The sequence below is a fragment of the Galleria mellonella genome, unplaced genomic scaffold (genome assembly GCF_026898425.1).
Source record: "Galleria mellonella isolate WM207_F2 unplaced genomic scaffold, CSIRO_AGI_GalMel_v1 utg33, whole genome shotgun sequence".
In the NCBI taxonomy this organism is placed as follows: domain Eukaryota; kingdom Metazoa; phylum Arthropoda; class Insecta; order Lepidoptera; family Pyralidae; genus Galleria; species Galleria mellonella.
The window spans coordinates 1,527,666-1,551,588 of record NW_026442079.1 but is presented as its reverse complement, the minus strand read 5'-3'; the positions used below and the strand labels follow the sequence as shown (position 1 = coordinate 1,551,588).

At 29.5% G+C, this 23,923-nt stretch overlaps 1 protein-coding gene across 2 annotated transcripts in view; it reads left to right on the top strand.

Annotated features, from left to right (window-relative positions):
• The window catches only part of LOC113520095 (glutamate receptor 1-like), a 109,249-nt gene extending 85,867 nt beyond the window's left edge, over positions 1-23,382 (top strand). Inside the window, exons 11-19 of one of the 2 annotated variants that reach the window (XM_052896652.1) lie at positions 898-1,065; positions 2,198-2,329; positions 2,856-2,944; positions 4,793-4,949; positions 9,200-9,372; positions 15,830-15,938; positions 17,632-17,898; positions 18,361-18,437; positions 19,624-23,382. In XM_052896652.1, coding sequence (XP_052752612.1) covers positions 898-1,065; positions 2,198-2,329; positions 2,856-2,944; positions 4,793-4,949; positions 9,200-9,372; positions 15,830-15,938; positions 17,632-17,898; positions 18,361-18,420 — 1,155 coding nt within the window. In that variant the 3' untranslated portion in view covers positions 18,421-18,437; positions 19,624-23,382. The remainder of the gene's footprint in view (positions 1-897; positions 1,066-2,197; positions 2,330-2,855; positions 2,945-4,792; positions 4,950-9,199; positions 9,373-15,829; positions 15,939-17,631; positions 17,899-18,360; positions 18,438-19,623) is intronic. The other variant, XM_052896651.1, reaches the window with a different exon arrangement.
• Positions 23,383-23,923: the final 541 nt, after the last annotated feature.

Here is a 23,923-nt window from a genome sequence, read left to right as displayed (position 1 = left end):
ATTGAATTAATCTAGCTAGAGAGCAATAGGGGAACTTCCTACTGACTGACATAACAGGATCTTGCCTTGAACGTACAAGATACTAACTTTATTTATTCAGCCATAATCTTCTAGTATTTTTTGATAATAACTGGCTTTGTTACATACGTTTTTGCATTACTTTGCAGGCTTTGTCTTGTTATTTACTTGCTAGATATCTTTCCTTTTACATTGATATTATATTATATTGTGACGCTACCTTTTTCTATTTTTATTTCGTACATTTTAGCGACATGAAAGCGATGTTTTTACGAAATTTATATAGATATCCTGTAAGAATAAAAGGAGATAAGTAATATTCTTGACTATACCAAGTATACTCGTGAAATAATTTCCTTTGAGTTACCGCGAAACCCCTTATCGTATGGCTATGACGTAATATAAATAACGTAATTTGGGTGCTTCCAAGAAAATTACTCTCGACTTAAAACATTTCTTTAGAGAATAATTTATATTATGAAAGTTTCTTTTTTAATAATCGTTATTAAAGATCGTAATTTTCTATTAATTCACGTAGAGGACGTGTTATAGTTACACGTTTATAGGTACATAGTTTTTTGCAGTCAATTTTCAAGGAGTCGCGACCGAATCGCTCCCCTAAAGGTCCTTGTTTATTGAGTTTCAGTATTATTGTAGTTATAAAGGATTAGAGCACCCCGGCCGTCGCGTACTCGTTTACTTTAACTTTGCGAAGAAATTTGATGGTAAATCTAATTTTAGCAAAGGACATTTTTGTATTTATTTCCTTCAAGATATTTTTGTATTTATTCTTGATTTAGTATTTTTTATAGTCTTAGTAATGGTAAGATGGTGTTGTAAATATGGGGCTACCATATTAAGTATTCTTTATTTTATTAGGATGCGGACATTGCACTGGGACCACTGTCTATAACTCCGGAGCGAGAGAAACTTGTGGATTTTAGCGAACCATTTTTATCAATTGACAGCCCTATTATGAATAAAAGGATGCCAAAACAACTATCTGACACGTTCAGTTTCCTGCGACCTCTGTCTAAAGAAATATGGGTAAGCATTCTTATATAAAATATATATATAACAATAGATAACTATTTTTCTGTTACAGAAAATGTAGTAAAAAATTTGTCATTATTAATATTTAGAATATTACAAGTACGTATTTCAGTAAAAGATATATTTTATAATATTATAAATGCGTAAACTTAAGGATAGATGAATAGATGGATGGATGGGTGATTGTTACTGTTACACGAAAAAGTATTGAACAAAATTGAATGAAATGTGGGTCACGGATAGGTTGTATCTTAACTTATCACAAAGCATACCTCATGTACTAATTTAAGTGGGAAAAGCCGCAAGATACGGCTAATTATAACATAACAATATTCTTTTCTTCTCCAAAACAGATATACTCGTAACTTAACAAAATTATATATATAATTGTAACTAGGCGATGCCGGTAGATAATTGGGATTTATTTAGTAAAATATGATTTAAAGATCTTAATATAAGAGCTGTATATATAAAAGTCAAAGTTATATTAAAATTTTTGCCTATCTTTCTGTATGTTTATTTCGGCATCACCCAAAAACTATTACACTAAATTAGATGGGTTATGCTCGTGAAAGTCGATACACCATTTATAAGTACCAAAAGTATAAAAGCCATTCGCACGAAGTTATAGAAAAAACCTAGTGATAACATAGAGGCATGTGAATGTAGAAAGGCAGAGTAAGTAAAAGTTAGGAGCTCCATCTACATAACAACTGACTTCATAATAACGGTAGCTTGCCTCGAGCGTTGCCAAACATATACGATAAAACCATGCTCCTACACTGCATATGACACTTTGTTGCCGAACTGTAATACTGTCCTAGATTCATAATATTTGACAATTATCTAACGTAGCTTTTATTTAAAACTAGCTATCGCATCTATGGTTTCATTCGTATTAATAAATTCTGGGTACTAATTGCGGAGAAAAAAAGAAACAGACTTACTCATGAAATTTTGTTAAATCTTATCTTAGGGATATGACTTCAAATAAAGGAGGAACTTTTCAATGCGGTTGTATTTTTTTGTTCATTATCTTATAAATTTTTCATTTGTAATAAACCCATTTGAATAATTCCTATACTAAAAAGAGCACAATTATTCATTATCAAAATGTTCTTTACAGTTATGCGTCCTCTTCAGCTTTTTTGCAGTCAGCATCGTACTATTTCTTGTATCTAGATTTTCCCCACATGAATGGCGGTCTGTCTCGATATCAGATACACACTTGGATCATCCAATTAGCAGTACCAATGAGGTATTTTCACACATTATTATAACATATTATATACGTAACAAGAATTTTACATACTTCTGACTATACCAAAAATAGTTTATACTAACTAAAATAGTAATATATATATATATATATATATATATATATATATATATATATATATATATATATATAAAATCACTTTTTAAATATTATCTATCATATTTTAACTGTAAGGTTAACCAGATCGATACGAGTATTTTGTGGAGCGTTATGGACTAAAATATGCGTAAGTTTATTCAGTTAACCTTACAGTTAAAATATAATGTGTAGTTAAGAAACTTTTAACAATATCTATCATATTATATACGGATAGCACTTCTTACCCATCTTCGCTATTAAAAGTTTGTAGCCTTGGCGGAACACCACATAAAGACCACGCAATGGTTAATAAGCCCAGAAAGATCTAAATTGTTTGACAGTTTTAAGTTTTATAAAATAAATACTTCTAATTTTTAATTTTAATTAGGAATTAATATAAAAATTTCAATTTTTATTATTTTTCTAGATAATATTACACAACGAGTTCAGCATTTGGAACTCGTTTTGGTTTTCGCTCGGTTCATTTATGCAGCAAGGGAGCGACGTTGTACCAAGGTACGTGTATGTTATCTATAGGTACATATAAAATTGTTTGTCCTGATTGAGTAATCAACGCACAGCCGAAACTACATAGAAACTTAAAACTTTTTGCTGTTGATTCATTTTGTGATATAAACATCTACTATGGAAGGTTTTTTTAGAAATTTTCCATCTAAAAAGGCAAAATAAAGGACGATCAATTATTCTTTTCTGTTATTTTCAAAGTTAGAAATATGCCATTTCACATAGTACAAGCTTTTAGTTAAAAATAAGTAAATACGTATTTTAGCGTTTTTGAAAATCTGTCCCGTAGGGAGATAAAATATTCGTTGAGAGTTTATATGAGAAGTACGTCATTTTTATAGTAAGAAGAATAAAATTTAATATTAAAGTTACTCATAAATAATAAATACATAGGCATTTTTCGTTTTTGAAAGTTCAACTCCAAACAGGAGAAAGGGGTAGAAACATTAGTATAAAAGTGAATAAAATAGTCTAATTTGCTTCAAACGTGTTATTTCAACATTTTTTTGGAAATTCCAACACTTATACTAAAAAAGGATTGGCAATTTTTATTTTTGTTTTAGCGCGTTTGTATGGACATATTTGCAAAATAAAACTTCATGTACATGTTTCTAGATTCAAATAATGGAATATAAAATGTGTAAATAAAACATATTATTTAGCGAATTAACTAAAATGAAACTCTGTATAAATATGATGATGATGATGATGAACAAAGGAAAATACTCGTAATAAAAAAGTTTACACCATTACTCGTTAAATTAGGCTTGAGAATTGAGATACTCTATCTGAAGGTACCTAAATGATCTATGGTAGAATATTAAAGGGCTTGATTTCCACAAATAAAGTTACACTAATAAAGATCTACAAAGCCTGTAACCAAAGCGACATAATTTTGAGTAATATGGTCAATATCACATAGTGTATATGAAACTGTAAATTAAATTCTATGTGTTAAATCGTGCGTGCTCGGGACAAACGGGTATCTGGTATACACGTAATAAATGAACACCGGGTAAGAAGGAAGTACGATAATCACCTTGTTATGTCTACCGATGCGAGATACTACTTCTAAAAAAATTACTTATCTATATTCTTCCCCTTTCACGGAAAAAATGACGGCGACGTGTAGGAGTAACGTTGGATAAAAAAAATGAGTACGCCCCGTATTTCCTGCTCAAATTATATTTAGCTAAAATTAAATTTTCAGATAATTTCAACAATTTTAGTTCACATTTCAATTTTTTTATACGTATTTTCATACAATTTATTACTGTAATTCAGTATGAAATAAATATATTTTTTCATACTGTCGTTGATTATTAGCGAATTTTTGATATTTCACAGAAGTTAAAATTGAAATGTTATTATTTACTTAAAAAATGAGAATAAACGCATTACTTTTAAAAAAATCATAAACATAATTTCACTTTCATTAGCATTTGTTGCATCTTATTGTAGCAATAATACAAGCGAAAAGTTTATGTAATAATAAAATTCCATTTTTATAGATGTAGTTATAGTGTAATGAAATATAAAGTAAATTAAGCTGCTGTCGATTCCAAATTAACGTTCTTATTCATAAGAACGTTAAACATCTCATAAATTCATTTTAGCTATTTGTCTAATCTGAATCTAAATTGTTTGTCTCTGTCTTTTATGCTAAATTCTCAATTTCAAAGAAAGTGACAAAACAGTTCAATAACTAAAATAGGTTTGTAATAGTTTTTGTTTTTATGAGTAAGGGGATAAAACTTTAATTGACTTAGAAGTGTTTTGAGTTGAAATTTGTAAAAACAATCAAATTTTTAATATAAATTTTTGTTTTTACACAAACAGGTCTTTATCTGGAAGAATAGTGGGAACAGTTTGGTGGTTCTTTGCATTAATCCTGGTTTGCTCCTATACGGCAAATTTGGCAGCATATCTCATAGTGGAGCGTATAGCAGAACCGGCTCAGGCTCTCAGCTATCCATCAGGCTTGGCCCATTCAGAAGTAAGAAACACATGCCATATTACAAACTGCAGGTAACAAATAATCCTTGTTTGTTAACCGAACCGATGCAACAGCGACTGCAGTACAATCATACTAATGTGTATTTTTCCACATCCTATGATGTATTCTATTTATAAATTGAAATAACAAAAATATAAGAGATCTGTAACCAATATTTGACTTTGGTTAGGAATTCCAAATTCGAGTCTCTACCCTACTACGTAATGTTTATCAGGTTTATTTAATTTAAAAAATATACCTACATTATCACTTCGTGTTTCCGAGGACACATTAGCCGTCTTTAAGTAAATCAAGTCAAATATTTTTTGTGTGTAAAAGGACAAAGCCATTAAAATCTAAATAGGTACAATTCATACTAATAAATTGGAATACCCATGATGGTTTACAAAATAAATAAATATATATATAATAATACATATATATATATATATATATATATATATATATATATATATATATATATATATATATATATATATATATATATACATATACTATATTATCGTAACTTGTCAGTGCATGTTATTCAATAATGCCCTACATAGCTTCAGTTTATCAATCGTTAAAAATCAATGGAAGTTTTCATTTTTGCAATATAAGTATAATATTTATATTTTTTTTTTATATTTAATGAAGTATAAAGATATTATTCTAATATTTATGCTACGTATGTTATAATACTACTTAAAAGAGATAGGAGGACATAGCAGGACTCTCATTCATAAATGAAACCGCTTGCCTGGGGAAGGACCTACACATTGCAGAACTTCTTTTTTTTATATACAACTTAGAATGGCAAACAAGCTGACGGTTCACCTACTGGAAAGTGGTAACCGTCACCTATAGACATGAGCAGTACCATGGAAAAGTTTCAGCTACTCTGAGTGACTCTGAGTTATGATGTCATTTTCAATTGGGTACTTTGGATTATGCACAAACATACCCTAAATCTTGTTTGTGTGTTGATGATATATATGAAGCTAGTGATTCAGAAGATGAACAACTAATAAAATTCTTATCTCATGAACGCACAAAGATGCCTTAAGAAACAGTACAGCTTTCTGTGCCTACTACAAGCATAAAAACCAGACTACACAAAGGTGATCCAAAGCCCTCAACATATGGATAAAACATTATACAATGAGGACTTTGTGCTAAATAAACTTCAATATAGAAAACAGAATATTGTTATGTTGCAATGTGCACAGGTATTGAACGAAATGTTGAAATTCAAGTTGTATTTTGTAAAGTCTGTGATGAAATTGAAAAAACTTCAGATTAATGATGCCGATATTTATTTTATCACATAGGATCAGATTATAACAGAACTACTTGCCCTTAATATAAAACTGAGAAATCAACATAGTTATTCAAAAGAGAGGTTTTTGTTTTCTTTTTTATTTTATTATTGCCTATTGATGATAAAATACTTATATATACTTTTATATTTTTATATATATTTTTATTTTACATCATATGTATGTATATTCATAAAACAATTGGCTGATTGATTATGGATATAAAAAGTGAGAATTATTTAATGTTTTGTGTCTAGTAGTTAAGAAACATTTAATTTTACAAAAAAAATTATTAAAAAAGGAAAAGTCTGATTATAGATAATTCGTAATTAAAGTAAAAAATAACCTTGTTTCCTTATATGTTAGTCTTTTCCCTGTTCATAAAGTAGCCTCCTTGTGCATCTTCTTTCTCCATTGTACTGAGTATTTTCCCTATTTACCTGCAAAATAAGGTAAAACTGACAAATTGACCACTTGGTTAATGTTTTCAACTTAGCAGTTTCAATAAAAAAAGTATACTAAAAAAAAGTAAAGTCAAAATAAAAAAAGCCGTGTCGCCACTTCATACAACGAATTTCCTCTTAATTTTGAATGGCTCATATAATAAAATTGTAAGTAGAGTTATTTAGAAACAAATAATATGATGGGTGAGGCCTATGTCCAGCAATGGACGGATAATGGCTGAAATGATAATGATGATGATGATTAATATATAGGTCTTTATAAAGCCAATAGATAACAAAACAATGATTTTTAGAAATTTTGTCTAAATATTGCATTTGTTCCAACATCTCGCAAAAACTAATACAGCAAGTTGGGTGCCGTGTTGACAGTCGTATTTCTGAAGGTGTAACATAAAATCAATCTATTTCTTTGATTTTCATACTTTTAAAGTCTATTTGTATGAAGTAGCAGCGAAAAAACTAATTTTCAATATAGAGAAAATTAAACGCCATATTATTCTTAAAATCGAAAGTTAACCCAGAATTTTACTGTTACAAAGGTTACTTTATACAGTGACAAATAACCTAATTATGAATAAATAATTATGAAATAAATACTCTACTGGTCGGTGGTGGGACTTGTGAACTGTAACATTTAGTTTTTTTTTCGAAATGGGCACGTCTACTTGTTTAATTTTTAAATTTCTATCAAAGTACCGCAGCCCTACAGCTTAACTTTGTCGTAATAATTTCGTGCCAAAATGAAAATTTTATCGAATCGAATATCGAATTTGAATACTCTGAATAAAAAAAAAGATTCGTTTGCGAAATTACAAAAGATTTGTTCGTGAATATTCTGTTGAGTATTATAATAGAATTTAAATACCTACTCAAAGTGTTGATGAGTATTAAGACGCAAATACAGCGAACAGAAACGCTTGAGATGTAGATAATTAATAATCTCCTGTCCGATAAATTAGAAAAGACTTACCTATATAAAACATTCCTGGAACATCCGACAGTCCTAATAACTGTTATATGAACAACACTACTGTGACTGGTGGGCCAATAAACGATATGCCAGATAAGTATTTGAACTAACAAAAATAGGTGTCAAAAACATTTTTTTTATTTACTTTCATTTCTCTTTTTATTCCTTTCTTTTGCTTTTAAATTGTACTTTTTACTTTAGTCATAGGTATTTTCCTGCCTTTTTTCTTTGAACTGTTGTTCTAATTTATCATCATTAGAATTATAATTGTATATTTTACATACTTATTGCCTACTTAATTTTGTGGTCGCCTCATTGTTGACTAGTAGAGAACGCTATTGGATGTTATGTCTTTGATATGTATACTTACTTATATAAATGTGCATTGAAGTTTAAATAAATAAATAAAACATATATTTAAAAGAAAATGAAAAAGAATAATATAAAAATATAAATATGTGTAATAATTATCGTAAGTCGTGCTATATTATAATTATTTATATCGGCTTTATTCATGTTTTAAATTCGGATATGCCAGAATAGTTTCGAACTAGACATGAACCCTTATTCATTAGTTTGGTTCACGGCTGTGTTACGAACAACATAGCGGCTAGCATGCCGTGTTCGATTTCGATTCGATTAATGGGGCGAATTTAAAACGCAAGTAAAACCGACATAAATAGTTGTAATACAAATATGTATATAAAAAATCGGTTGACCAACAAGTGTTTTCGTGTAAGTATGGTAGTCTCTGGTCTATCTAGTCTATCAAAAGTTTCTATTTAGGCCACCTGCGTTATGCACTGAAACGTCTCACACAGCTAACTGGATGACCGCGTTACGAGCCCTCTAAAGTACGAAGCAAGTGACGATCATTTTTAAATAATTTAAACATGAATTTTAAAGGGTAAAGGGTTTATTAATAATGGGGATCTAACAACCCCAGCCCCTACCCCTAGCAATATACTCCATCAGGTCGACCTCCACGTTATTCCTCCTGGAATTCTTGATAAATTCTAGAATTTGCTACGATGGGCTTTCATCGGTACTATACCGGATTACAATTTTTTTATCGCCCGTTAAAGAATGTAAATTTGGGAAATGCAAAGGTTTAGACAGAGATTCGTTCTTAGCTACTCCTAACCGTAGTCAAGCATGGTGCCATTGAGCTCTCACTGCTTTTTATATATAAATAATATAAAATACGAATTGTGTTTTAACAAGGAAATTATTGTATGATCTACAGAACTGTGTATCGTTTTATAGTGACAACCACTCTCAAATCGTGTGAGTCGAGAGACCTAGTTACTACCAAATATACAAGAAATTATAAATTTTATTTATACTAATAAATATCAAAGTATATTAATGTAGAAAAGATGTGTGCGTGTCAATGCGCAGTCCAAACTACTTAAAAGCTTGATGTTTTTACACTAAATTCTTTTAAAATAAATTTCTTATTGTTAGTACTTTTTGTAATGATTAATTTTATTTTAGAGCTCGTATATACCATCCAATTATCCAGTGAAGGACACAGTATCCAATGATGGTTCTATCGCCTACTACTCTATGGAGAAAGGACCTGAAATGACATGTAATACAATCTCCAGAGTTTGCAAATATAAACATACCGAACTTGCTATTGCGACGCCGAAAGGGTCTCCATTGAGGTAAGGATGTTCTCAAAAACTATTGTTGATCCTCTTATATGACTATTACAAATAAAATAAAAGTATATTTATTTTAGTATAAGTTACAAATACAAATATATAATATAATTTGATCCAGCAATATATTTGGTTATGATTAAAGCTTCCATTGTTATTTTAGAAATGCACTATTTATACTTATATTTTTGAGGATAACCTCAAAAATATATTTACATCTAAAAAACATACCTAATTAAACTGGGACTCGTATAGTTTACATTTAATAAATTAGGGAAATTTTATAAATAAGAGCGTTTTACAAGTAAAATTTATAAGCTTATAGACAAGGACATCTTGTCTATACAGTGCGCGGTTATGCTCATACTCTGTCTTGAAAATAAACAAACAGTTACTATGCTTACCTACATATTTGTTTTTAGAAAATATGCCGTTATATACAAAAAATTATGAATACTAGTTATTCAATACTGCTGGCGGTGCAAACGATGACGTCATGCATGCTTTGACCAGTGAACCAACTATATTGCTCGTAACTACCGATTCGCACTACGTACCACTTTGATAATAAATATTTACTATTAGAGCCTGCAATTGCTTTTTTTTAATACTGCATATTTCCAATACGTAGTCAATTTAGCGTACTTAGATTATAAATCAAAATACGTCCATTTATTTCACGTTCACATTTTCATAAAATATTTCAAGAAATCAATTATTTTTAAAATTTTAACTTTTCTGTTAATAATATTTATTGGTAACTATCTGTATACAGTGATTTTATCCATGACAGTATCGTAATTTTGAATAGTTTTTAACCTTTCTCAAATATAAGCTATTAAATGAAGAAAGAATTTTTCAAATTCGATTAATAGTTATAAAGACTAGCGCTAGGTTATAAAAAAATCTACTTAGTAATATTAAAATGTAATTTCAATGAGTGTACCAAATAAATGGTTATTATATGCTATTAAACTTTTTTGACAAGCATCGTAACGAGGTTTTCCTTTTTATTCGACCTTAACAAAGGGACGGTTAAAGAAAAGTGCCCACCTTTTATAGTCTTTTGGGAGCCCTTTCGAATCCCGTATTTTAGGGATAATTTACGGGTTTTAATACTAATGGCCTAGATTTCCCAAAGGATACCAAGTGTCTTAATTTTAAATATTATTATAAGCTTTTGTTATCATCATTTTAAAAAGGGGTATTCACAATTAATTTAAATAAAAACGCTTGACGCATATTTATTATTTTTACAAGTACTATAATTTTCTTATTGAATTATATAATGATTTAATATGAAAATATAAAACTTTTTTTCATTTCATTAAAATGATTTTTATAAAAAGCATCTCAAGTTCACAGACGGTATCAAGTCGTGAGGTTTTGCTTCCTTTTGTATGTTCTACCGCTTGTATAATGGATTGTATTCTAAGGATTATTTTCAATGATGCTCATCGTCACCTATTATCGCACTGTTCACCATTGTCAGAAAATTTATCATGACATGCTAAAAACCGAATAGTTGTATATAGTGCGGTATCAGAAAAGTTTCTTAATTAGAATTAGCTTCCTGTCGAAGTTTTCCCTTAGGATATATGTGATTCTTTAAAATGGCGTATTAAGATTTCTTCAGGATCAATAATACGCATGTAATAAAGTATTATTTATCACTGTAGCCTATGGATGTCCAAATAATTAGTCCATAGGCTACAGTAATTGTTTACCATCGAACGGGCTGTATGCTTGTATGATATAAAAAATATTTAAACATATAATTGAAATAAATAGAAAGCCAGCTATACTTAATTTATTTCATCCTGACTACTCATGTCTATGTATGTTAATATAACGATACTAAAAATATTGTATTGTTATTAAAAGCCATTATTCATTTAATTCATATTATAAATGTATTTAAATTCATACTTTTATAGCTACGTTAAATCTCATAAGTCACTCAATTGAACTAAAATACCAATATCCGCTCGGAAACCAATCCATAGCTGTTCATTTAATGGTATCTTAAGGGTAAGTCAAAATAGAATGGCTCGGCGGTTAGCGGGCGTCCATTATTACGGGGCGGGACTGAAAATAAAAGAGCGGAGCACGACGTAATACGTAGGTATACCGGAGGATGAACTCCAACGTAAATTCTCACTATACAGCTCCCACTATCAAGCTGAAATCTCGCTCTATGCGGTAATTCCCAGCTGAATACTGAAAAGTCGTAAATTTACATGGGCCCCGTCAGGAAAGTCGGCGCTCTACGTTTCGAATTTATATCACCCCATTTTTATGGTACCCACTAGTACCTACGTATGTACGTGATTTTTGACAACAAGTTAAAAATTTACATTTTATATGATGCGGACGTGGTTTTACGACGCCGATGATATCGCTACAAAATTTAACGATATAATCCAGTTCCGTCACAGAATTAAGTCTAATGTCAAGCAATCTGTGCAGATTTCAGAATATTACCTACGAAATAAATTATATGCGTATTGAAAATGCAACAATTTAGTATTATAATTCTAGAATATACTAAAATAAGAATAATTTGATTCTTATAATGTTTATTATTCTTTATTTAATATTAATAAAATATTATTTAAAAGAATAATAATTTTAAATTTCTTTCGTTGTTGAATTGTTCTTTACTATTTTCTCTCTCTCTCTCTCTCTATTCTACTCTTTTTCCATCATTTGTATGTTCTTGTTACTTTTCGTCTTTACAACATAGATTCAACGTAATAATTGTAACTTCCAAATCCCCAATTTAAATCGTCGTCTCTACTCCGGTTCTACAATTCGAATTGGTTCCGTTAACTGGCTTAAAACATACGTTCGACCGTATCCAATCAAGCCTTTACCACGAAAAAACATTCACAATAACACCGGAGAGTCGAGTGTTCTAAGTTTAATTGCTGAAATGAAATGTTCACTTTTCCTTGTAGAATTGTGTATTGGTAAAAATTTTACAGTTTGTTTTTTATACCACAATAGTGGCAAATATGCATAGTTAACAGTTATCCTGGCCTACAGTATCAGAACTATCAAGTGAAAAAACCATTTTAAAGACACTCATTTAAAAAAGTCTCTAGAGAAAACATCGGCAGTATTTGTTTTTAATACGAATTTTCAAGATATACAATATTTTAACTTGTAAGAAGTTATACAGACTGTATTAATTAGACTTTTTACTACCAAATCTATATAAATAATATTTAAATATTTGTCAACGATAATTTCACAATTTTTTAAATGTTTGCAATAGTCCAATTAAGATTTTTACGAAAAGAAAAATTGGAAAAGTTATCCAGAAAGTAGGGAAAAGACAATTTTTTGTATACACTCTCAATTATAAATGATGATAATAACGACACAATTCAGTTGATTTTTGTATTCGTTATTTTTTCCAAGTTTTCTTTTTAATTACATCACAACGTAGAAAAGAGGTCGCATATGTTTCTGTAATATATACGAGGATAAAGTGCCCCGCAGAGATTTTATTGGTTGATTCCAATGCCAACAAAGTAATATGGTAAAGGGATCAAAACACTATCAACCTCAAAGTAAAGAGGTCACATTGAAATTTGAACACGACGTCTGTTGGGTCAACTAGTTTGAAATGTAAAAGTAGATTGGATTTTATTTTTTTCTTAGTTTTGTTTAATAAGTACTAAAATTATTAGTTTGACATCTAAACTCGTAAATGTTGCTAAAGTTTTTAATAAGTTGAGAGCATTTTTTCATTTATTCATTTCTATTTAATTGTATATTTTTTTTTATAAGTAATAGAGATATATAAGTAAGTTTATATCTGATATATAATGTATCGACAGCACTTTGATATTTTAAGATTATTGTAGCACTCTCTTTTTAATAAATAGTTAGTCTCGTATTGCGTTGCTTATTATTGGGATTCGCTTCCATCTAAATTTGTAATATAAACTAATATCGACATTTTATTATCGATTTTCATCATCATATCAGCCCTGAACTATCCACTGCTGAACATAAGCCTCCCCCTTTGGAGGTTTGTCCAGTAGTTGCCACGCTTAGCAGGCGGATTAGCAACCGCAGTCAGGGTTTAGAGAAGTTCTAAGAAGGACACTGTTGGCTATCCTTCACCTCTTACGTCACCCACGAGAATGGAAGGCTTGATCTATACTATGCGGGGGCCACACGGTCAATTATCGATTATATTATAATATTATTTAAAATACTTATAGTTAATTCCACGGTCTTTAATAAAGTACTCTATATACGTGGCTGGTTTTGAAATTTCATCTTTATATAAGATTAATTTTAGCCGTTAACTATCCATTGCTGAACATAAGTCTTCCCCATAAGTGGAGGTTTGCCAGTAGTTGCCATACTTGGCAGGCGACTTGATAACGCAGTTAGACTTTTAGAGATGTTTTAAGAGGGACGCTATTTTGCCTACCTAGTACCTTAGTCGCCTCTTATGACATCTACCGGAAAAAAAAGGGTTTCTTATTCTATACCGGGGCCATATGGTAACAGTGCATAAGAAAGATGATCCTAAATGCCTCTTACATTTATACTATGACGCCAATAACAATTCATTTAATAAACCATCTACTTTATATGGCTTCACTAGCTTCATTCAATTCATTTTTGCTGTCAATCAATTAGCTTTATAAGGAAGTCACTCTACTTATTTGTTTCTATCCCTCCTACATTTTCTTTGTAATTAAATTTGTTGTGAAATTTATAAGACAGCCCGGGTTATTTCGTTACTGGTATAACCACATTGGGTACACCAGTAACAATGTAACCTCCGCTGTCTTTGTAAGATTTACAATTTTCATTAAATACACAAATAAAAGCAATTTGTTTGCATTTTTTAATCTTTTGTTTCATTTTATTTTTATAAAAATTCAAAAATTCAAAAATTCAAAAATCATTTATTCATGTAGGACATTTTAGCCGCTTATGAACGTCAAATTTTTACATTATAATTTTATTTTTTTCCCTACCGTCCAGTTCGGTATATAGATCCAATTGAGAAGAACTGGCAAGAAACTCAATTGAATTACTTTTTTTTTAAAGCCAGTTTATTTACAATGTATATTATATAGGTGTCTATGTCTAACATTAAATGAAAATTCAGTGCATGAACAACTATTGCCATGCACACTCGTCATTCAAGTAATCGTTTAGTGAGTAATAGGCTTTGCTCAGTAAATATGATTTAACAGATGTTTTGAATTTATTTAAGGGTAATTCCAACATATCCTTTGGTATCTTATTGTAAATTTTTATACCTATTCCTATAAAAGACCTATTAACTTTTTCTAAACGATACTTGGGGACAGCAAGTTTGTCTTTAAATCTAGTATTAATATTATGAATATTGCTGTTTTTTGGAAATAAGTCAAGATTTTTATGAACATATAGGATATTTGAATATATAAATTGAGAAGCAACGGTGAGAATATTTGCCTCTTTGAATTTCTCTCTTAATGAGTCACGACTCTTCATACAGTAGATCGCTCGAACGGCACGTTTTTGTAATATGAATATATTCTTAATATCTGCCGCTTTTCCCCATAGTAATATTCCATAAGAGAGTAAACTATGAAAATAACTAAAATAGACTAATCTAGCAGTATCAGTATCAGTGTACTGTCTAACTTTACGCACGGCAAAAGCTGCTGAACTTAGTTTCGCTGCAAGGCTTTGAATTTGTGCACCCCATTGTGTTTTATTATCTAGTGTGATTCCTAGAAAGACAGTAGATTCTATAAATTCGAGAGATTCGTCATTTAATTTAATATTGCAATTAGTATTAAAACTTTTAGACAGAGAGAAATTAACACATTTTGTTTTTTTAGCGTTTAACATAAGATTGTTAGTTGTAAACCAGTGCAGGAGACGCCGCAAAGTATTATAATATTGTTTAATATTTTGTTATATGAAACTAGTTTGCCATATGAAATATTATAACGAATTTATAAAATCTGCAATATTTGATAAATATATAAAGCAATATACACAAAAAATTACAGAAAAATTAGAAATCTATTTCAAACACCTCGCAGTGCTTAGACTGATGGATTAAAACGAACCATCCAAAATCGTTAAACGTTCTTAAAAAAAAAAGAAATCTTTATTATTCTATTTTAATAGAACTTAACGAAAATGTAAACAAAATAATTGACCTGACTTTATAACAGTCTTTTAATGACCAATAGTAGTATGATTTTTAAAATTGATCAATTGATTAAAATATTTTTAATTTCTTACTAATTTCCTTTAGAAATTGTTTCTGTGATAACTTCAATAAAATTTCATCATTAAGATTAATTAAAACAGACATACACCTGAATATTTTTATTAATACAAATTATTTTATGACTATGCATCATGTATATAAATATACAATCACATATGTTTTGAGTTTAAAAAATTAATATATTTTTTTCAGAGAAGGAATAAATTTGGCCATAGTAGATTTGAAGAAAGACGGTGTTATAGGAAAGCTTTGGCGGAAATGGTTGAATGCGAAGAAACCCGAGTGTGATATCAAAGATGAGGTAAAAGAAGTATATATTTTAAAATTAATTATCGTGTTGTAGTTATTTATACAAAATACCTAAAAGTCTGAAGACGAAGGTCTTTAAGGTCAAGTGCGTGATGTTTCTGGAACTAAAATATGGAACTATACGGTTGCCCGTATGTAATACAAAAGTTTTAAATTACTCAGCGAAGTGTGAGGAGAAAGAGAGGGCTATGCTCGGAATGTATTTGTGTGATAGAATCTAAAAGGAGGATGTCTGCAGAAGAACAAACGGGACTAATAAAACCCTTAGTCAAAAATTTTCTTATCTATCGATTGTCAGTTCTTTGAGCTATGAGACCAACCCATTGCTATTTCAATTTGCTGAACCTTCGGGCTATGTTGGTCACATGGGCTCTTTTGCGTATATTTTCATTTCAAATTCAATCACACAAACATACTCCGAGCATAACCCTCTCCAAAACTCGCTGAGTAATTTAAAGCTTTTTTATGTGGGTAACTGTGTAGGACAATGTTTTTTTAATGAATGATAATGAAATGATAACTCCGCCTCTGCTATTGATATACCTACACTGGCGAGGCACCAGTGAGGGATGATAAGTGAGGATAAAAGGCTGGTCAGATAGCCCACCGTGACGAATTCAACTATAAATTAATCACAATGGTTTCCAGGGAGAACCGCGTGGAGATCAACCTGATAGGTTATATTAATGGCAATGGAGACTAACCACCCCATTGAAATTAAACCCTTTTCCCACAGAATAATGTTTGGGTTCCACTGCCAACACGCACTGCTTGAAGACCTTTGTCTTCAAACTTTGAGGTATTTTAGGTGAGAAGGTACAGCGTAGTTTTCAGAACACTGTCCAGCCGGGTTAAATTCGAATATATATATATATATATATATATATATATATATATATATATATATATATATATATATATATATATATGCATGTGCGTGTTTGTGAGTGTAACTGTAAAAACTCGTGCATTGTTAAATCTTAGGCTTTACCAGGTTTATCTTTTAGGAGATACCAATTTGAGTTGGTAAATGTAAAGATTCAAATAAAAATAGATTATTTTTGGAGATTTCATCAAAGCAAATCTTATTATAATCTCCCTTTCTGATCACGAATATAATTTTATTTATATAATATGGTAAATATATTTATATACAATTTTTAAAACGAGGAATAAACAATATGAAACAAAAAAATAAATGTTTAAAATTAGATGACGGACTCTACGTGCTTGTAGTCCGTAAGCTCAACAAGTTAAGATCATGATTATCAGATGCAAATGTCTGAATAAAATTTGAAAAAATATGAAATAGCATATTAGTGTCTAAAAATTCGAGGGTAGTCCTCGATTTACCCGGGGAGCCCTTCATCAGAACCTGACTTGGGAACAATGAAGCCACCGGAGTATACTCTTTCGAATAAAAAAAAAAAGAATTTTTATAATCAGTCTGCAATTATCGAGGAATCTGTGGACATACATAAAAAAAATATACAGTGTAAGATAAAACCGCCTTTTTTGAAGTCGGTTAATAATCAGAATAATCTTTATTCTAACAGATTTGTTTACAAGCTTTTTTAAATCGTCATCTTTTATGATCCAACTGCTCGATTTGGAATGTTTATTATTGTTTTAATATGATTAGTAATGTTCATTAATTTTAAAGATATATGCTTAACATCTTTCAGGAGACTACAATCACAGAGATGACGTTAAGCCAAGTAGCGGGGATATTCTATGTGCTAGTTGGCGGGCTAGCACTGGCGTTAACAGTGGCGCTTCTTGAATTTTGCCAACATGGACGAGCTGAGGCGGCCCGTGCCAATGTGCCGCTCCGCGCTGCATTGCGTGCTAAGGCTCGGTTAGCCTCTCGCTCTGATAGAAAAGCTCCACCGAATCACACACCGCAGCGTGACCATGACCGTCTGGGTTGGAACGGAGCAGCTTTTGCTGGGGTCAGTAACATTTATTCAACTGTCATTTTGAACTATAACAATAAAAGTTAAGAAAATAATACGGATTATCAAACAGATCGTCATGCTATGATTCCATGTCTCAATAAATGGACCATATTTTTTTATTATTATTTTTTAAATTATTAAAACATGTTAATAGGTTATATACCTAAGTGAATATAAACATAAAGACAAAAAGACAATTTAATATTTATATACTTTTAATACAATGTAAAGTTGATTATAATCTACACGCTCAGTAGAGCCGATCAATGGGGGAAATTTCTCTTTACATGAAGCCGACAGCTTAACTTGCCTTTTGACATGCCAATTAGGAGGAACCCTGCTAATCGGCTCTACGTGTCATCTGTAGGTACTTTAAATTTCGAACCTTAATCCAAAATACACAGGCCAAGGTTTTATAAAAAAGTATAATAACATTAATTTTTATTTCATCTTTAGTATAATGACTTCCTCCTTGGAAGGGAAATGTTGGGACATGTTCACCGCAAGATATATTAGACAATACGTATTAGGAAGTAAGTTGCAATGTACCTAAAATTATTTCCCTTGATCGTACCATTTTACACATAATCGACGCATAATAAAAATATTTTAATTTTTTAACCTTTTATTTGTATACATATTATTGCGTCATGATGTTTCGTGTTTATTTATTTTTTTATTATATATATTGTAAATTATGTCTTGCCTTTTTTTGCTCTAATAATAAAACATCAAAATCTATGAAAAATTATTCAACAAATATCCCCTTGTGAAGTTTGTATGTGTAGTTTGAATGTGCCGTCAATCCCCTGCGTGTACCTATAATTATACAAAATATGAAAACAAGGTTTAACGTTGAAGCAAAAGCATTTAATTGTTAAAATAGAAAACTTTATTCCAATTTGATTTGATGAAAAAAGGCAATATTCCTTAATACTTCAAAATAAGTATAAATATGATAAAAAAATTAAAAATATAGCTAAACTCATCTGAGAATTAAACTATAATGAAAAAATATACCAGAGGAAGACTTTGTACAAAAGTTGTTTGATTGGGCACCTCTGTCTCATTCGTGTTTCTACCGTGAAGCAATAATGTTTGCATCGCTGTATTTCGGTTTGAAGAATGGGATATGGCAGTAAATATACAGGATACAGAGGTATAACACCTGAGTCCTCAAGAATGGCCACGCATGGGAGGTATCATGGGCGAAATAGTATACTCTGTAATGTCCATGGTACTGCTCATGTCTATAGGCGACCGTTACCACTTTCCATCAGGTGGACCGTCAACTTATTTGCCTTAAAAAAATACGCATATTTTTATGACACCAATAAATTAATGGCTCTATTATGGGAACCAAATCTTTCTAGATGAGTTCAGTTTATTTGTCAGACTTATTTAATTAGACTATATCAATTTATTATAACATTATTATAAATAAATGAAGAGATAAGGGATTCTTTAAATTTAAATTTATAAATATATAAAATATATAAATTTAAATCGTAAAGAAATGTGTAAAGTAAAAAAAAATATCTGGTTTGATTTCAGGAGTAACTAATTATCAACATATAGTCGAAACAGTTAGAAATTGTATTTAAAGTCACAAATAAGGTTTCTTTTGAGGCAAAATCATGCTCTTAGAAAGAAATTTACAAGAGATAGCAAAAAGCTAACAAAACATGTTTTAAATAATGTTATGTTTGTAATTTTCAGTATTTCACTGCTGGCACTCAAATCTCCCAAGAGGATGCTGTCCACGCTAGCTTCACGCACGTCTGATCCTCAGAGAAGGGCGGCGGTGCCAATGTACGCCGCTCGTCCATATCGAAACCGCCTAACAACGCTGTGGATCTCTATCAACTATAAACACCAATATCATAAACATAGTTAGTTTAGATGCCTATGGAAAACAACAGCAACTAAAAAACTTCTTTTTATTTGAACGTTTGTGATGAAATATGAACTCGTGTTCAGAAGTAGATGAGTAGGTTGAACTGGTGATGATGGGTGGATAAAGACTATAACAGCTACATACTCGTAGATATTTCATGCCATCATCTGTTTTTATTCTAATTATATTTCGTGAAAAAAAAAATTAAAACTATTATTTAGAGAAATTAAGAAAAAAATTTAATTGCTCGTGATACAAAAAGAGCTCTTCACTTTTATGTTTTATTTTATTTGAAACAGAATAGGGTAGTAAAGTAATAACAAGTCTTCGATAGATGTTTACTCTTTGTTATTATTAAATAATTTTAATATCATGATATCGAAAATATTTAAAATTTTAAACTAAAAATTAGTTAAAAATTGTCTAAAATACAATTATCATTTATTTGCGTCCCATTTTTTATATAAAATAACTTTTAAATTAGTCGATTTGATTTACGATAAGAAAGAGAATGATTAGAGTAAAAAATAAGTCGAGTAGCAAACAGACAAGTACACTTAGGGTTCCGTACGGAATAATGTAAAGAAGTTTTTGTTTTCTATATATAATATCTAGCTGTGGCCAAAACTTTACTCGTGAGTAAAATACAAAAAAAAATATGTTACTTTCTTTAACAATTCGATTGCTACACGTAGGTATGCCAAATTTTAATTAAAGAGATAAAAAACTGGCTCGTAATTATAAAGAGTTTAAACCTATAACCATATTAATATGGTTATTAATGTAAGATGATTCCTTAAATTGAATAAAAATCAGATTGTATAATCTAAATTATTTGTAAACGATTTTCTCAAAAACTGTTGTAACTATATCATTGTGTAATAGAAAAGACGGATAGACATAATTAGTGTCTTTGTATAAGTTCATTTCTTCTTATTGGTACGGAACTCTAAAAAATATAATGTAAATTAATATTAAAATATAGTAAGATTAAAAGTAAGACAAGTTGCATGTAATTTTTATATCATAAATTTATTAGAATATTCAATGGCGTTATAGGTTAATTATGGATATGCTTCATAATCCATCATTTATACGATAGTATTTAAATTTTCTATCATTTTACGGAAATTAATGATTTTATAATTTTAAAGATAATTTAGTGCTATAAAAGTAAATTATTTATATTCATAAAAAAGATACATTTTTATTAACCGAATTTTTTATATATGATCGTAAAAAAGTATTGATAGATTTTAAAAACAAAATATAAAGTAGTAATTAAATATTTAGTTATAGACTTATGTCTGTGATTATTTTAAAACTTATTTATGATCATTTAAATAATCATTTAGGAGTATTGAAAAAAGTAGACACATTTTTGTCTGAATGCTCTTGATATAAAAAGTTCATAAGTTTGCAATCAATATAATATTGATACTGATACATATAATACATATTATTTATATTAGTTTAAATATGACAACTGTCATATGCTAAATAGTGTCATAACATGATTACAAATTTGAGTATATGTACTACGCTTTAGATATACTATAGATATATTAGAATTCTAAGTTGTTACTTTATAAGCTACAATAACATAAATACTTTCTACATAAAGACGAATAAATTGTCAAATGACAACTAATGTTATGAATTAAATTGTCCCGAACTAATTAATAGTTAAAATACAATTAGCAATTTTGAATTTACCATTGAAGCCAAAAATTACTTCTAGTTAGCTTACTCGTACTCTAAATTGCTTTGTAAGCCTAGTAAACCACAATAGATCTACTAGGCAATAGAAAACAAATTGTGTAAACATAAGAAAGGACATATTGCAATAATTCGAACGCTTGAAAATAGTAATGAAATAACTTTAGATTATATAGATAGAGTGTCTCCATAGAAAAATTCGAGTAAATAGAGTCAACTTTTTTATACAAATTTGCGTGATAAATAGTTATGCTTGACTCCCTAAAACTTCTATAATTATTTTATTTTATAAATTCTGGGAATTTTTAATACGTAAATACTAATTTTATTATACATTTTATAAGTAAATATATAGAATACTGATAGAAAAAAGGAGTCAGCTTATTTGACAATTAGCTGACAAAACGTTGATCCATTTTTGAGGCTCGATATTCCATCTATATAATCTAAGAAAATAATGAAATAGATATAAATGTAAAAAATCAAAAACTGTAGTCACCGGGGAAAACCTAGATTAGCATATAATGTACAGATAACCATATTCCAATTCTTGGGAATAGATGAATGGGTACAAGTTGGTATGTACGCACTAGACGAATTATACAATTGAATTAAGCAAGAATAAGGATAGCAGACAGGAGAGGCAATTGGATAGAAAGAATAGCTTTCCACAACCTTTTTGGCTGCCTCATAAGACTTATGAGACTTGACGTAGATAGACATTTTGGCTGGATTTTGATTTAGGATTCTACAATATAATAAAAACAAAATATTAAAATAGTGTCACCGCATGTGGCGTTTTTGGCTGCCAAAACATCTGTCAATATTTATATCACATTTAAAGAAATAATTGTCAAATTTTAGGATATCGAATTGCAGAACGCACATAGTACGTGCAGTTCTAAATAAAACACTTCTCAAATATCAATGAATGTCTTTACATTATACCCAGACTGCATAATAATTCTTCTGAGATTGTATCATTATCGTACTAAAAGTTTGTTTTAGTAATTTATTATAATGTAGATTTAACTAAGCTTAAGTACTTCTAGTCATAGATAAATAAGTATTAAAACGTATCGTGAACCCGGTCTGATTATAAATGTCTTAATATGTATTTTATTAAGTGGCCAAAAGGAATTGTTTATAGAAATAATATTGAAATAGAAACTTCTTAAATTGAAGTAATAGTAGTATGTATTACCATCCTATTCTTATAGCATTACCACATAAATTTAATGACATCAAAGATATATTTAATATAGTAGCTATGGGTATTTTAATTATACAAATTGTCATTTGCGTGCTCAAATATACTTTAATATAAATTTGACACTAAAATTTACTGTTTATTTCTTTTTAAAACTGATTAAAAAAAGAAATATTAGCGTTTAGTAATTATATTAATTTGTTACTCTATTATACTTGGTAATTTTAACTTTGATAGATTTATGTCACTAATAAATGTAATGTTTTTTTTTTAATAATACATTTATTTTTATTTATATATATTAATAAATTATAAAAAGGTTATCTTTGTAACATTTATTTTCAGCAATTAAAATAATTGATTGATTAAATGATTGAATGATACATATTTTTTGGTTAAACGTTATATAACTGGTAACTTTTGACAGGTACGCTATTTTAGACGTATAAAAGCTGTATCATTAACAAGCAATCTTTATATAGATAAGTATACCGTAACTACGAAATATAATATCTGACTAATATAAATTTATCTCATTATACCTTATAAGTAGACATAATTTATCTGCCAGTAATAAAACTATAATATTCAGTGTACTTTTTTATGTACTTATAAACTCGTACTTATCATTGTATTGTCGTGTATACAAACATTAAATATTTCATAATTATACTATTTCATTTCAAAACCTTTTACAAAGAATGTATGCAACGGAAATAGCCAATTTCTTGTACATTATTTTTGGTTAAAGTTGCAGTCGAAAACATAAATAACATATTATTAAAAAATAATTAATTTTGGAATAAACTGATGTTAAAGGAATAAAAGTATTATACTGAACTCATCAGGAATGGTAATATATAAGCATTATATATGTCATAATTCTGTAATGTTCTCATACAACATTATAGAAATAATTCATTTCGAAAATCATATTAAACATTATCCAGAAGGAGAATTTAATTCATTAATTCTAAACCGATTTTATTAATACCTTTTACAATCTAAAAGTGTAATCCCAACATTTTTTAATTATCATGTTGTAAAAACATTATTTAAATACACTATCATGGCTTACAATATATCTTGTCAGGTCCACCACCTCGTGGTTCCTCCTAGGAACTATCGTGATTAATTTATTATTAGATTCTTCACAGTGGGTCGACTGACCTGCTTCATCCTCACCTATCATC